Genomic DNA, 17574 nt, shown 5'->3' on the forward strand with positions numbered 1-17574 from the left:
TAGTGTATTACCTACAGTAACCTTGGAAACGGTGGTCCCAGCTCTTTTCAGGTCATTGACCAAGTCCTGTCGTGTAGTTCTGGGCTGATTCCTCACCTTTCTTAGAATCATTGAGACCCCACGAGGTGATATCTTGCATGGGGCTCCACTCCGATTGAGATTGACCGTCATGTTTAGCTTCTTCCATTTTCTAATGATAGCTCCAACAGTGGACCTTTTTTCACCAAGCTGCTTGGTAATTGCTCCGTAGCCCTTTCCAGCCTTGTGGAGGTGTACAATTTTGTCTCTGGTGTCTTTGGACAGCTCTTTGGTCTTCGCCATGTTACAAGTTAAAGTCTTACTGATTGTATGGGGTGGACAGGTGTCTTTATGCAGCTAACGACCTCAAACAGGTGCATCTGATTCAGGATGATACATGGAGTGCAGGTGGACTTCTAATGGGCAGACTAACAGGTCTTTCAGGGTCAGAATTCTAGATGATACACAGGTGTTCAAATACTTATTTGCAGCTGTATCACACAAATAAATTGTTAAAAAATCATGCATTGTGATTTCTGGATTTTTCTTTTTAGTTTATCTCTCTCACAGTGGACATGCACCTACGATGAAAATTTCAGACCCCTCCATGATTTCTAAGTGGGAGAAATAGCAAAATAGCAGGGTGTTCAAATACTTATTTTCTTCACTGTATGTTCCCATGTCATGTTGCTGATACCGATTCTGATAATCTAGGAGAGAAATCGTCCGATACCGATACCAATCACATACATAACCATCCATCCATTTTCTACCGCTTATCCTCACAAGGGTCGCCAGGGTGCTGGAGCCTATCCCAGCTGTCTTCGGGTGAGAGGCGGGGTACACCCTGGACTGGTGGCCAACCAATCACAGGGCACATATAGACAAACAACCATTCACACTCACATTCATACCTATGGACAATGTGGAGTCCATTTTCTATGCCGCTTATCCTAATTAGGGTATGCTAGAGCCTTTCCCAGCCTTTATATAAAATATTCAAGCAAACCCTTTAATTGTCCAATATTTTCTGACAAATACACTACATTGTGACCCTGTTATTAAACCCCTTAAGTCAAACTGACTTGAAAGTTCTCCCACAGCTACACACTAACGCACTGTAACTTTAGAGTGTTATACTGAAAAATTACCAAATTGGTCATTGAGTATGGGTGAAGGACGGAGCAACTCAAATGTTCAAATGTTACTAAAAACGGGTTTGTTTTTTTTAAGCCAATATCTTTCTGTTATTTGTTTGTCCTTTACACTCAGCGAAAGATCTCGACCTTTACTGTTTTTGATTTTCATGTTTGCGTCAGTGAATGCTCGTCTTTGTAGCGATGAAGATGTCTGAATGCATCTGAAGTGTTTTGACAGCGCAGCCCACCTCGCATCGTTGGCCCACCCGGCAATATATCTTTGTAGTAAGCGACTTTTTGTGTCCGCTCTCGCCCCTCTGGGACGGCCATGTTTGTTCTCCTGTTTTTTCAGTAGCGGCCGTGACTCTGCTTCTGTGACATTTACAGTCGACTATTCTTTTTCATGATGTGTTTACACAGCAGGGGGATTGAGATGTGTTTTTGGCATTCCTGACCAGTCCAATGAATCAACTGTGGCCTGGACTCATAATTCCCTTTCAGCCCAGTAATGAGATCATTTCATGTGAGTAGTGTTTCGCTCAAGTTGAAATGACTACTTTAAAGGCCCACTGTCTTTCATAAGATGAGACATTCAGGTACCAGTGTAGTCACCCTGTTTTTTTAATTTTTTTTTATTCATGTACCCCCCCGGGGGTAGGCGTACCCCACTATGCGAATCGAGGATGTAGGTGACAGCAGTGTACTAGGACTGAAAAGATGGATAATGGTTAATTAAGCCAAATTAATTTGAATTAATATAGATTAATCTTGATCTGTTTGCATTATATATTGTATAAAAAGTGTCCAAAATATGTGTTTACATGTGCATTTAGTAGTTATGAGAATTCTAGCACTAAAAGCTACAACAACAATGGATTCATTCATCCATTTTCTATGGCGCTAAAGGTCGCTGGAGCCTATCCCGGCTGACTTTGGGCAAGAGGCGGGGTACGCCCTTGACTGGTCGCCACTCAATTGCAGGGAACCTGCAGTGTAGATAAATAATCATTCCCACTCACATTCATAACTATGGAAAATTTGGAGTCGCCAATTAAGCTAGCATTTTTTTAGAATTTTTTTGGGAGGAAAGCGGAGTACCCGGAGAAAACCAACGCATGCACGGGGAGAACATGCAAACCCCACACAGAGATATCCAATGGAGATTCGAACTCCTGACCTGTGTAGCCACCCTGTAGGCCACAACAACAAACACCTTTTGTTTTAATCTTGCAGCATTCCACTGTGATATACACCGTAAACACCAACGAGAGGGTGCTGTGAATATGAATGTACCAACCAATGGTCAGTCAGTCACAGGAAAGGAAGTCGCCAGGGAGAACTGAAGCTCATGTCAGTAATTAGCGAGCAGATCTTGCAGGCATCGGTTGCCTTTCAAGAGCAGCCCATTAGGCCTCTGTCTCTGTGTCCTCCATCAGTCTCTTTATTGGCCGGCATTTATTAGCATTCAGGGCCAACTGAGCCATACTTGACTTGTTTGTTGCATTTGGATTAGGCGGCACCTCGAGCCAAGACGGTGACCAGTCCCATAAAGCAAATACATTTTCCTAATAGCGGGTATAAATTGCTTTATCATTAAGACGATGATGTGCTCCATTAACAAATGAGAATGCAAATGATGCATGCATAGTTGATGCTGGTGTCAGCTTGCTCTTTTTAACTGAAAAAAGAAAGACTAATGGATGGATGATCCAAGGATCTAAGGATGGATGGATCCATGGATCCATGGATGGATGATCCATGGATGGATGGATGATCCATAGATGGATGGATGATCCATAGATGGATGGATGATCCATAGATGGATGGATGATCCATGGATGGATGGATGGATGGATGATCCATGGCTGGATGGATCCATTGATGGATGGATGGATCCATGAATGGATGGCTGGGTGGATGGATGGATCCATGGATGGATGGATGGATCCATGGATGATGGATCCATGGATGGATGGATGGATCCATGGATGATGGATCCATGAATGGATGGATGGATCCATGGATGATGGATCCATGAATGGATGGATGGATGGATCCATGGATGATGGATCCATGGATGGATGGATGGATGGATCCATTTTCACGGAAACATTAAGTAGCTTTTAACATTTTTTCCCTGAGTTGCATCAGTCAAAAAAATGTGTAAAGTCACATTGGACTATAAATTCCATGGATCCATGGATGGATGGATGGATCGTACCGATATCCGATATCAGCATCGGATTGGGACACACCCTGGTGAAATTGGTCTTAAATTGAGAGTCCCAGTTTTCTGCCATTCAGTACTCGGAGAAAACCCACGCATGCACAGGGAGAACATGCAAACTCCACACAGAGATGGTCGAAGGTGGAATCGAACCCGGGTCTCCTAGCTGTGTGGCCTGCGCGCAAACCACTTGACTACTCAATTACATTCAAAATTTAACAATTTACTTAAATAATTCATATTTAAGCAAATTTGATAAATCATGTCAGTTGCAGGCAAATTGGCGGTCTAGTGGTTAGCGCGCAGACCTCACAGCGAGGAGACCTGGGTTCAATTCCACCCTCGGACATCTCTGTGTGGAGTTTGCATGTTCTCCCCGTGCATGCGTGGGTTTTCTCCGGGTACTCCGGTTTCCTCCCACATTCCAAAAACATGCTAGGTTAATTGGCCACTCCAAATTGTCCATAGGTATGAATGTGAGTGTGAATGGTTGTTTGTCTATATGTGCCCTGTGATTGGCTGGCCACCAGTCCATCCAATGAATGAATGAATGTCAGTTGCAATTCCACCAAAGGCAGATATGCTTTTTTCCCAAAGGTTTGCAAAGGCATCATCCGACAATAATAGCGACCATGTGATCAAACACAATCATCCAAAATAGCGACAGTAAACAGTTTGTGTTCCACCAACGCCAAGCCCACGTAGATCCACACAAAATATCTTCTCTTTGCTTCCATCTTTTCTTTCATCACGCCCTCACCTCCTCCATCGCTCCCCACTCTCTCTCTCTCTATCTCTCTCTCTCTCCCTCCATCTGAATGAAGGGCTGTCCTGGTGTGCCAGTAATGACAATGTCCCAGTGTTCCTCTCTGCCAATTAACCCGTCTGTAATTACACAGACACATGTGGCGCTGTCAATCATATGGCTCCTCCACACAGGAACTCACCCAGCGAGCATGGCGAAATAGAAAGAGAGATAGAGACTGTGGCAATGAGCAGCATTTCGCTCGATTGCTCTAACTGTGCAGCAATCCCACAGCTCAGAGGAAAACGCCATGAAAACCGCATCAGAGTGGCGCCTCAGCAACCGTTATTTGTTTAGAGCTTGGTTACCGTGTGCCATTTGCTCTCACGTCATGAACTTTGTGCCAACGCACTCCACAGACTGCAGCAGGTGTTAGTATAGACAATATACAATAGTACACAATACTAATATAATACAATATTCATATTATATATTTATGCCATAATTGAAACATTGGAAACCATGCCAGCTGCAAACTTTCACAAAGTGTACATTTGTAGCCATAACTGATTCTGATTCTGAGGAGGAGCACTCATTGTCGGGCACACTTTGTCAGAGGCACCTCTTGTGCTGTGGAGCTCAGAAGCCGGACGTTAAGGTGCCCGTGTTTACGAACTGCAGACAATCATAGCAGAATATCGGTAGTGAAAATGTGGTCATTACACGTTTTTTTACGGGACTACTGGTAAGCACTGTGGTTCTCACTGCGTGTCTGACATTAATGCACCTTTCCTGGCGAGAGCACAGTGGATATTTCACATTCATGTTCCCAACTACAGTCCCGTGTGAAATGCCGTTGACAGATGAAAATATTTTTCTCTTGCTCAAATAACTTCTGCCTGAGCTTGCCTAAATTTTCAAGAAAGAATACAAGCAGTTGATGTTTGCTAAATACAAGGATGAAGAGTCTTGAACCAGTCATGATGTGCTATATATATCACTATATTGACACTTACTATGGTACCCATTATGGCATTGGATGCTCATATTACCTCCTAAAACAAAAAAACCTTAAACTGTATTACGGAAAGCAGGAAGTGAACAAATGTAACAGTTAGTGATTGTAAAAGTACCAGATGGAGGGGTAGGATTTAATAAGCTTTGCTTCTTCCTACTCCTTTTGGACATGTGGAACTGGGAACTGATTATGGGTTGCATTCAATTGTAATCTGATGCATGTTCAAATGAAATTAAACCATTACCATTACCATTAAACACAGAGGCAGAGCTGAGAGGAGGGCAGAATGTGTATCGTGCCTACAGCCACGCCCATATAAGGAAGCCCGCTCCTCTGTGACATCACAAAGGAATAGTTTTACCACGCCCTATGAAACAGAGCGTTTTGATCCATCCCAAACTTCTTTCAGGGCTCACTTCCAAAAGTGCAAACCTCATTATCTGAAACTTTGGTATGGTTTAACACCAGAATACAACATTCTAACTACATTTATAGGTCAGAAAAGTGGAAAAAGCATAATAGGTCCCCTTTCATAGATGACACACCACTTCATTTAAAAAAAGTCTCCATTAAAATTAACTCACAAGATTATATTCATATTATTTTTTCACTTTCACTGAAAGCAAGTTCACTGACCCACCGGTTTCAAATGCTGCTGTATATTGAGTTACACAGAGCGAGGTTTTGTTTGTTTGGTGTTCTCATAAGCACATCATTTCATGGTAGTATTAGAACAGAAGGGGTTTTTCAAGTGTAACTTAATTTGACGATACAGCCTCAACAATTTAACTATCTCAGCTCAAAAGTCCCCACAGCTCCTGAATCGATTCAATTTGCTGTTTTGGTGTGCAAAAAAAAAATAATCACAGCAGAGAAAAGAGTAATGGCCACCGATGGCATGTTTCAGATCAATAAAGAGACAACCTTAATAAATGATCCTTAAATATCCATTAGCTACTTCTTCAACTGGCATGAATTAATCCTCTCTTTTTGTGCCATTAACTAAATGCATTTAACTGCAGTTAATAGAGGCTATGATTTCCCTGCGGGCTTCGCCAACAGAGTCAAACAAATGAAAGTTTTACGCAGGCGTCAATAATGTGTGTGCATGTGAGTTATGGTTGTCTACGGCATCCACTTCGTGCTTGCTCAAGGCGCCATGTATCGGGGGGACGACTGATATGTCGCGTTTACAAATGAATACTTGTGGAATAATGAGGATGTTTTGACAAGCACATTAAATAGGAGTAGGAGGAGCTAACCGGTGCAAAAAAAAGGCCAATTAAATACAACACAGTACTGTATACAGGTACACTTGGTTATATAATGGATACTTTTATTCAAAACTGGACTTTTCTTCTATTCACATAGTAGAAAGATAAACAAATCAAATTGCAATAATAAAGTCATTCAATCAGGAGAATAAGAATAATATTACAAGCATAAATCACCTTCGTTTCAGTCGGTAATGTCATATTATGATGCAAATTTTAACAAATACGCCATAAAAGAAGCAATAAATACCAGGAATTATAGCGGCATACAAACAGGGACAACGAGTCTTAGACTACTCCTTCTCATAAACTTATGATTTATATTACAAATCATAACAGAATGACTTTTACCTCATAACTTGAACACGTTTTAACATAACAGTTAATCTATTCTCGGACAATTACAACTTTATAGGTTGTAACTATTAGTCACATTAGGATGTTTTTCAATGTCAGGATTTACACTTCCCACCCTTCATGCACATCTTTTTATTCAGAGACAGATTTGATTTTTCCGCCACTATCCCAATGGGAATTTTGTCCATCGTCCACAAACATTATGAGAACTTTTTTCTTTCTCCATGTTTTGTAAAGATATGAAAACAGTTAAAAAGAGACAGGTAATTCATGCACGTAATGGGACACACCTATTCCACGAGAAAGTCTGGTATTTTTCCATATTTTGGAAAACGTTACCAGAACTTCCATAGAAAGGAACGCTACACCTGTGTACGAGTGTGTGGTGAAGCTAGTCACTACGTGGCTCTGTTTTTATATCTTTAGAATTCACGGAACAGAGTTCATGTCCCACATAAGGATTGTGGTTGATGGGCGGAATTCCAAAAAAAAGTTGAAAATAAAAAACAACAAAAAAAGAAAATGTAACGATAAAAATAAGATGGACATGAAGGGGAAACATGAGTATACTTTTCAGACACTGAAAAACCCAATACAGTGGAACCTCAGTTAGCATGCGCCCCAGTTAGCATGTTTTTGTGTTGACGTCGAATATTTACATTTTGTCTAAATTTGTGTACATTATCTGGTACAATATGGCATGCGTCTTATCGTGTATTTACTACATGAGAATAACCGTGTTCTTAATGTATTTTTATCGCAAAACATCCTTGTTAGCGGCTTGCTAACACACGGCAACAGGAAGCGGAAGTCAGCTCTGTCGCCTGTCTATGATGTCATCAACGGTTGACTCATGTTATTTTGACTCCAGTACAAAATAAAGCCAAAGAAAGTTACAAGTTTTGATAAAGAAGCAGAGAAACAAGATTCAAGAAATAACTCATGGCAAAACACAAAGGTGGTGACTGTGTTGATCACGCTCCCTTTGTCAAGAATCACATCATCAATGAAGGTATAAGTAACCCTACATTTTCGGCCATCATAACAGAGAGGGGTGGCTTGACATGGTCGGCATGTGTTAATTACGCTGAAAATGTTAATTAATGGAATGAATTAGCTTCCTCTATTAATGTCCTATTTGTGAGACCCCTAGGCAAAACAGAAAGGTGGTGTTGAAGAGGAAGGTGTTGATCTCGCTGCCACATCGTGTCATCGTGACAGTCACCTCAAAAATCCCGTCTTCAATGAAGGTAAAAGAAAACTTAAATGATCTTTCATCTCTTCCCTTCGTCAAACTATCATTGTAAAATTCTACAAATTGTGTTGATATTTTGGTCTTTCTGGAACAAATTAATTGGATTGCAATTATTTCTAATGGGACAAATTTATTTGGTTAAAGTACATTTTGGTTAGAGTCGGACCTTGTGGATGCTAACCAAGTTTCCACTGTACTTTGACCGTAAACAAAGCGAAGGATGAGGCAATCCGGTGTCCCGTCGCCAGGTCTTACCTCTGGGATGTCTTCTTGTATTTCCGCCTGCCGGAGATAAAGACAAGGTTAGATTTGGGTGAAAATAAATAATAAGAGTGCTTACTCACATACCACTTTGTTCTATAAATAAACAACAAGGGCTAAGAACACAAAGGCGCGTATTTATATGATATTTATTGTGCTGAATTTATTCATATTATATATTACAGACAGTAAAGTTAATAACAGTACAACGTACTATTACTTAAGCGGATGATTTAAGAGGAAATGGTGAGGACATGCATAAAACATGAGCATTCTATCGCATACGTGCACACAAGCACTCCACCCTCTGACATCCTGCCCACTTGACGACACACACATCTCATGTAGAGCGAGCCCACACATCGCTGAAACACACCCACACCTGCACGAGGAGGGTGCAGCGCCTCCTGTAAAAGCCCCAACGCACACCGAAGGCCCTTCTCATGTTGTGCGAGTGGTAGGTTTCCACTTTAGATTGACAACACGCAGGCGTGGATTGAAATTCCGCTCATGCAGAATTTGCAGCACTTAGCTTGATTTGTTTCTTCAATAGTTCTTTGCAGCAATCTTTTCCCAGAGCTCCGTCTACGGCTGCGAGATAAGGAGTGTATTCCACGTAGGGGAAAAAATCAATCCCGTGTCTCTATCAAGTGATTAAAATGATCGGTATGGAACAAACTGTCAGGTAAATGTAGGCCAGACTTGTTTGAGTTGTGACAGAGCTTCAACAACGATACTTAAAGGCCGATGTAGCAGATGGTTAAAAAAAACAAAAAAAAAACATGACTAAATAGATAAACACGAAGCAGCCGTAATGACCTTCCCTTGCATCCTTACTTCCTCTCCTTTCCTTCATCCCATCCTTCACCTCTCCTGCCCCTGTTGAGCTGACTTGAGTGTCAAGGAGACAGTGTTGTATAATTGAATAGCTGGACATAATGAGGAAGTGGGTTAAAATCCAATGAATGACTAACACATATCACGTTAAGACATTCATTCATTCATTTTCTACTGCTTTTTCCTGTACTGGTGGCCAGCCAATCACAGGGCACATATAGACAAACAACCATTCACACTCACATTCATATCTATGGACAATTTGGAGTGGCCAATTAACCTAGCATGTTTTTGGAATGTGGGAGGAAACCGGAGTTCCCGGAGAAAACCCACGCATGCACGGGGAGAACATGCTAACTCCACACAGAGATGGCCGAGGGTGGAATTGAACCCTGGTGTCCTAGCTGTGAGGTCTGCGTGCTAACCACTCGACCGCTGTGCCGCCTACGTTAAAACATAGTGTTATTATTTGAAGATCCATATCGTTCAAAAGGAAGAAACGTGAATGAAACGTGTGACAAACATGCAAAAACAGGTGTTAGACTGTATTTGGTGTATCACAGTGCATTTAGTCATCCCTCGTTTATCACAGTTAATTGGTTCCAGACGTGCCCTCGATAAGTGAATTTCCACAAAGTAGCAAACAGAATATTTTTGCAGTTAGACTATAGAAAACCTGTTTATGACTTTCTAAATAGACTGACTACAGTCACCTTTTACACTCCTTTTACTCTTTGTTTACACCACATTGTGCAGCACTATGCGGGCTACAGGATCACTGCAGGGATGTACAAGAGATGAGTATGAGTAGAGCTAAGTTCCCATCCCTGAGCTAACTAGTTAGCCTACAATTTATTTGTTCTAAACTTACATTTGCATCACAAAAATACCTCCTTAAAAGAATCGCGTGGTGCTACTTTCTCTCCCATGGTATCATGGTAGCATTGCATTCATGCTCGGCAGGCTTCATGTGGATGCGTGTTTGTTAGCACAACCCTACAACTTTCTTCACATCGGCTCGATTACGTACAAGTCGGCTTGTGGGGCTGAGAGAGTGCAGCCCGTGTTGCCAACTTGGCGATTTTGTCACTAAATTTGGTGACATTCCACCCCTTCTTGACGACATATTTTCTTAAAAGCAACAGGGGAGGCTGTTGACAGGCCCCCCCCCCCCCAAGACAATCACAAGCCAGCAGGAACCACGCGGGTGTCGAGCTCTAAAACGCTCTTCAATTAGCCTGGATAAAATAGGAGGTGTGGAATATCCCTGTGAAATATGTCAACCAGGGATGTCCAAAGCGAGGCCTGTGAGCCATTTGTGGACCGCATTTTTTATGGGGACCATTGGAGAAACAAATATAAATTAAACTGTAAAAATTAAACAAAAAACAAAGTAAGAAACAAAGGTTTGGATTGCACTATTTAAAGTCAATAATTCATCATAGTCAAGTCTGTTCCTCCTGATTTTCTCATTGATCAATTATTCTTGAGGATGTCGGCATTATTAATCATTCATAAAGCAATCAGAATCTAGGAACCTTCATCTGTACTGTCCAGTATCCAAGTTTTTATTTCACAATAAAATAAACCGTTTTGGCTCAAAAGTTACTGAATCGTTTCAAATCGTATTGTTCTAAATGAAACAAAATAGTCATGGAATCGTATCAGCAACCACAAATCGTGAATGGAATCACTATTAAAATTCATCATTATACCCGTAGTTATGTGGCATTAATGTGACTAGTATAGACTGTATATGATTTGTCTTTCTATTATTTTTGATGAGTATCAACCACAAAACAGCCATCAATTATTACCGTATTTTCCAGACTTTTTTTTCATAGGTTGGCTGTTCCTGTGACTTATACTCCAGAGCGACTTTATGTTACATAAACACTGGACACCTTTTCTGTTCATGTTTATTTTGTGTGTAGCTGAATAAGCATTGTGTTAGCATATCTTACACCTATTCAGCCTGTTCTCTATTCTTTTATTGTTAGAACTTGCCTTCCAAGAGGACGTAATGTCTGTTTTGGTCAAGTAGTTAAAATAAATTACCTGCAAAAAATGCGACTTATACTCCAGTGCGACTTATGTATGTTTTTTTCTACCTAATTTTTGGCCGTGTGCGATTTATACTCCAGCGCGACTTATAGTCCAGAAAATACGGTAATCCTTTCTTTCCAACAATGATGTAGCGTGAACAGTATGTCTCAAAAATACACATCAGTGTTTCTGGTGACAAACACAATGTCGGAGTCGAACACACAACATGGAATGTTCTATTTTAATATTGTTGATAAATAGTATTGCATGGGACATTTAATGTCGATCACGCCCTAACAAGCCAGATGGTCGTCCACCTTGAGTCAAAGTCACCTATGCCTTAAGGGAACCTCCTGTGATGAACTCTTGATTAAGTGACTGAATAATTCATTGATTTCCATTAATCAGTGAAGACGACAGTGAAGTCGGTCCGTGGTCGGCTATGTCATTTATTTATGGAAACGCATTGGAATCCATGCAAAAACATAAAAGGGCCAATTTGTCAAAGAGAAGAGGTAATAAAGCCAAGTGGACACGCTGTTTCATGCCTTGATCGGCTGACGCCAACGTGCTTTACGCTGCATAATGGACTGCAGAGCAAGGACAAGAGCTGTCCAACGCAAACGCACTAGCTGTCTATCTAAGAGCAATTGGCATGCCCTGTGGGAGAATCCATGCCGCGACACGTGCACCGATCACGCAGCTGCCATCCAACTCTGGCATGATATGATGACAGCACATACAGTCAATGTCACTATGCCGCCATTATGTACATGCCAAAACAAAAGCATTTACACTTTTTCCACACGTGCACAGTGTCAACTCTTGCTTCTCCGTTTACTGTCAACAGCTGTGGTTGTGACAATCACCCCTGCACTCCCTCATTGATATTACACACTGATATGATCTCTGACATGCAAGATGCACGATAAAACGATGAGAAAATAACACAAAGAATTATTACCTGTCGGATTTTATTTTTAAAAAAGGCTGCAGTTGCAAGTACACTCTCGCCCTTGGTGGGTAGGAATGACGAGAGATAAAAGTGCATAAAAGATAATTGCCACTTCATCTCAGGCCGGACTAGCGAGGAGATTCATTCTAAGAGCCAGGAGAGGTCATGGAGGTGTTGATTGGTTGGCACATACGGGGGGGCCTTCTTCGAAAAGACACAGGGACTTTAAAATATCTTGTAAAAATGTCAGCGCTCTGAGGTCCTCGTTAATGCGTTATTAAAAAGAGCAACACAGAGAATAAGGCGAGAGGAGACGACAATGATGGCGGACAAAATTTCCTGTGTCACGGTCATACCACAACAATAACGAGGGGAAGAATGGCAGATGTCCATCGAGTAGAGTGGAGAGTAGAGTGGCCTCCAGTCAAAAATAGAAAATTGAATGTAAAAAGTGGAAAAACGCGAGGGGTGCTGGAGCCTATCCCAGCTGTCTTCAGGCAAGAGACGGGGTACACCCTGGACTGGTGGCCAGCCAATCACAGGGCACATATAGACAAACAACCATTCACACTCACATTCATACCTATGGACAATTTGGAGTGGCCAATTAACCTAGCATGTTTTTGGAATGTGGGAGGAAACCAGAGTACCCGGAGAAAACCCACGCATGCTCGGGGAGAACATGCTAACTCCACACAGTGATGGCTGAGGATGGGATTGAACTTGGGTCTCCTTGCTGTGAGGTCTGCGTGCTAACCACTCGAACACCGTGCAGCCTGACTGAAATCATGATATTAAAATTAAGAATGTATTTAGTTTTTTCATTTTTCAGTGGAATTTGTTTTTTAGGCCAATTAGAAACGTTACAAGACACAAATGACTCTCGAGATGACACAGTACACAAGACTGGGTCCACAACAATTAGACAAGCTTTTAACATAAATTTTAAGAAAAGTACAATAACAAAAAAAAGAGCTGTGTCACAAAATAATGCAAGTGTGTTTTGTTTATTGTCCCACAAATTGATGCTGAAAAATATTTTTGTTAAGATAAAATAAAATAGGGGCTGCACAGCGGTCTAGTGGTTAGCACGCAGACCTCACAGGTAGGAAACCAGGGTTCATTTCCACCCTCTGCCATCTCTGTGTGGAGTTTGCATGTTCTCCCCGTGCATGCGTGGGTTTTCTCCGGGTACTCCCGTTTCCTCCCACATTCCAAAAACATGCTAGGTTAATTGGCGACTCCAAATTGTCCATAGGTATGAATGTGAGTGTGAATGGTTGTTTGTCTATATGTGCCCTGTGATTGGTTGGCGACCAGTCCAGGGTGTACCCCGCCTCTCGCCCAAAGACAGCTGGGATAGGCTCCAGCACCCCCGCGACCCTCGTGAGGAAAAGCGGTAGAAAATGAATGAATGAATGAATGAATGAATGAAAAGTTGTGGAATTGCCATTTTTTCCACAGGAAATTCATACTGTCTGCCAAATGTTTGCAGCATTTCTTAAAATGCCTTTTCAACAGTGTTAAAGAGCAGCACCTCTCATGCGATGACTTTCTGTGAACACATACAGTTTTGTGCTGTTGAATATGTTTGAAGTGGGCAAGTTTTTTTTGTCTTTTATGTTGCTAGCAATTTCACATAAATGTAATTTCTCATTTCTATTGTGTTATTTTGCATTGCTCTTCCGAAAGCTCCACTCTTTTTGCTGTGTGTGTATGCTATACCCCCCCGGCTACAATTTAAAAAGGATGACATCATCGCACCCGTCACTGTCACGTGACTATACGTGAGCTTTGCGATAAGCTAACAGAATATCTTACTATTTGGAGTATCTTGACTCACCGCTGTCAACATTCCGCTAGTACTTTCTTGTCTTATACTCCCAAAATGGCGCACATGTAATTCCACTCTTTAAAAAGCTACATACAAGGGACACTTTCGTCTTCTATGGTTTGGTGTGTCACGTGGTTTTGGTCTACGTATTTCTTCACAGCGCCACCCAATGGCGCCATAAAGTGTTGTGATGCCAAGAAAAGGTGAGGCGGAACCGCACAGACACACAATTCATGTTGTGTGAACTCCATCTAGCATCATCACACACACACACACACACACACACACACACACACACACACACACACACACTTGTTGACAAGATGAAATAAACGGTTCATACTCACAGTCCTCGAAGTCTGAGCCAAATCTTTTCAATTTGTTCCGGCTGGAGGTACTTCAGGGCCGTGCTTTCAAACTCCTCGATCTCTTTGGTGGGAGACTCCATGTCACACGCTGACACTCAAGTTACACTCGTGCCAACAGGAGGATCAGGGAGGAAAAGGAAAAAAAAAAAAGTTTAATCCCCCTCACGTGTGTGAGTGGTTGAGGAAGAGAGAGCGGTGGCAAAGTGGCGGCGCTCAAATCGGACCTACAGTTACCCAAGAGTGGATCTCTTACAGGGGCGGCATGCTTCCTTTTCCTCTTCCCCCCCACCACCCCTTGCTTTTAAATTCTGTAAGCGAGTCTTTCAGTCAGGCGGTGGTTATGGCAGCCCTTCCTTTTCACTTCTCTCCCGCATGAGGACAGGGGTCCTGGAGGCATGCCATGCTCACCCAGCAAAGATGGGACGCAGACGGCAGGGCAGCGCAATCCGGGATTAACGCGCGTTGCCGAGCTCTTCACACAAAAGAGGGGAGGGAGGGAGGGAGGAAGAGAGGGAGAGAGTGGAGGAACAGCAGCAGTCAAAGAGGGGGAGGAGTCGGGCTTGATAATGAGAAAGCAAGTTCCGGTCCATCGACTGGAAACCGCAGAAGAGAATGATGGGGGGGATGATGCTACTGAGTGACAGGACGACCACAACATGACTTCTACGCTATTGTTTACATTCAAAATTCATCATTTAGTTGTGATCTATAGTAGGACGGTTGGACCAGTCACCAGGGACGTGGTCTACCCCACTAGTGTACTAGTAGTGTACTACACTAGTGTACCTTGAGAAACCGTCAGGTGTACCCTGAGGAATTATCCAATATCACTTTTTTATAATTAACATTTACGTATTAATCATCATTTGCAAATACAGGGTGACCCAAAAAAAAACGGGCCCATGTACAGGGGTCTCAAACACGCCAAATGTGGCCCGCAGGACACTAGTTTGAGGCCCCCGCCTTGATATGAAAGTTTAATGTTAGTGTGTCCCGCGCAAGTTTGATATGGATGCTGTATGGTATCATGTACCCAGAAAAAAATATTACGTTTGATTAATGTTCATGTTAAAGGTTAAATAACTGTTAATAGTTATCCTCCCTATCCGTGTGGAAGTGGTAAGTTTTTGGCTATTTAAGTTTAAAGGAAATAACTTGAAGGCTACCGTTTAGGTCGCTAGCTCTCTAGTTTGCGAGTTAGCATGTGTCTCAAGACCCTGCAGTTGCGCAATATGTTGTAAATTAAAAGAAAATATAAATGTGACTATAGTCGTGTTTTGTCATGTCTACAGGGCCAAGGAACGATATTTGGAGGTCCTTAAAACCTTTCAAGAATGAACTCCAGACCAATCTACCCGTTGCTCATGAGGAAGTTCTGGTTCCAGCAAGACCCAGAACCATTACGGAACTCAAGAAAGCCATCAGGTAGGAGATGAGAGCCATTACCAATTCAGTCTGTAAGAACGTCATGGACAACTTCGTCCTGCCGTGGCTCAAAAAAGGTTAAAAATCACTGGTCTACCCAAACAAAAAACATTGACATTAACAACTTTGGCTGTAGACACATTTGTGTCGACCTCTGCATGCAACCTCCAAATGTGAAAACTCAATCATTGGTGTGAAAGTCATCCATGTGACCGTATGAACTCATAACCGCTATTAATACCATTTTGAGCAGTTTGCTGACCGCTATTCCAACATTGGTTCTGTGTTGTTCAATATGCATACACTACCGCTCAAAAGTTTGGGATCACTTGCAAATTTTTTTTTGTTTTTCAAAGAAAAACATTTTCATGCATTTCGCAAACATTTTTTTTATTCATTTCACAAACAATGAAAATGAATCAGATGATTTTCAAAGAAGGATGTACATTTTTGCATAGAGGCCTACTATCAACAACTGTCAGTCCTCTGCATCAATCTCCTGGTATGGCTGCTAAGCCAAGTTCATCATTTTATAAGGCTAATAGATGATTAGAAAACCCACGCAAAAAATCTCTTACCATGCTGTTAACTACTCCCTTCAGAGAGCAGTACAAACTGGGTCTAACAAGGACAGAAAAACGCTGCACAACTGTGCAAGAAGACAAATATCTGAGAGTGTGTAGTCATTAGGGATCGACCGATATGTTTTTTTTTTCGGGCCGATACCGATTTTTTTCCATCACCTTTAGCCAATGGCTGATTTTTCTTGGGCCGATATTTGTGGCCGATACTGCTTTTGCTGCCTCAATTTACATGAAAAAATGACAATGATAACAAATATTATCACATACTACAGTATTAATTGGCCCTGTACCCTAGAAACCGCCCATGAATGATACAGGAAAAGGCTGAAATTATACTGTGTCAAAGCCCAGGGCAGTGATACTGATAAAATTTAACCATGTCCAGTATCAGCCCCTGTAGCTGTCCACTCAGAGAGTGCTGCTCTGGTATCGTGCCCGTGAAACAACCAATCAGAGAACAGCGCACGAGTGCTTAGTGCCTAGTGCTTCTCCAGTCACCAAAAAACCCAAACTTGATTAATGGAACTTTAATTGTCAGACATTGATAAGATAAGACTGTTGATAAAATATTATTGTTGAAATATTTTTGCAGTTATTGTGTTTACACTGTTTAGATATAATACATGGAATAAACTGAACATTTTCTGGAAACAAAATGGTCTTTTGATTAAATAGTACGTGATAATAAGCTCATGATTAAATAGTATATGATAATAAGATCATCACATGGTTTGTCTGGTATTAGGCTGTTTGTCTTCGGTCTCGGGCTGATACTGGCACGCGGGGGCATGATACTTGGCCTGATACCAGACAAACCATGTGATAAAAACCACGAATCTTCAAACAGCAAAGTGGCAATAAAATGCTTGAGTCCGCCAATAATACTTCCGCTTTGCTAGCTCTTCACAACCAAAATATACCTAGCACTAGCTACAGTGCCGTCATCATATGGACTGAGAAAGTGACGCACGTCATCAGCAAACACACGGATCAAGATTTTGACGTTTGATGGCAAAAGCATGCAGTAGGGCTTTACGGACTGTCGTCATCGCCAACATGCAGATAATACTTTTTGCAGTGGAACATATTAAATGCCAAGCCAAGCGGGATTAAATAGCAGGCAGACAGCGCCCTGACACTGATTTGACCGAGATTACACTGATCCAATGAGAGCATCTCCACATCCTATGATCAGATCCAACACAGGCATTGTGTACGGAATCATTTCTAT

The 17574-nt window shown here is 41.8% G+C and overlaps 1 protein-coding gene across 5 annotated transcripts in view; it reads right to left on the reverse strand.

Annotated features, from left to right (window-relative positions):
- Positions 1-17574, reverse strand: part of pde1cb (phosphodiesterase 1C, calmodulin-dependent b) — a 119017-nt gene that overhangs the window by 61256 nt on the left and 40187 nt on the right. Inside the window, exons 1-2 of one of the 5 annotated variants that reach the window (XM_078794781.1) lie at positions 14314-14406; positions 8289-8315 (exon numbers count right to left, since the gene is read on the reverse strand). The exons of 3 other annotated variants lie outside the window; for them this stretch is intronic. Coding sequence is in view for 1 of the 2 variants with exons in the window: in XM_058065236.2 (XP_057921219.2) it covers positions 8289-8315; positions 14314-14414 (128 nt within the window). In the remaining variant the exon portion in view is untranslated. Of the gene's footprint in view, positions 1-8288; positions 8316-14313; positions 14696-17574 lie in introns of those variants that run through there. One more of the 5 variants, XM_058065236.2, reaches the window with a different exon arrangement.

The sequence above is a fragment of the Doryrhamphus excisus genome, linkage group LG11 (assembly GCF_037039965.1).
Source record: "Doryrhamphus excisus strain RoL-2023G ecotype Guam linkage group LG11, RoL_Dexc_Guam_v1.1, whole genome shotgun sequence".
Taxonomy (NCBI): domain Eukaryota; kingdom Metazoa; phylum Chordata; class Actinopteri; order Syngnathiformes; family Syngnathidae; genus Doryrhamphus; species Doryrhamphus excisus.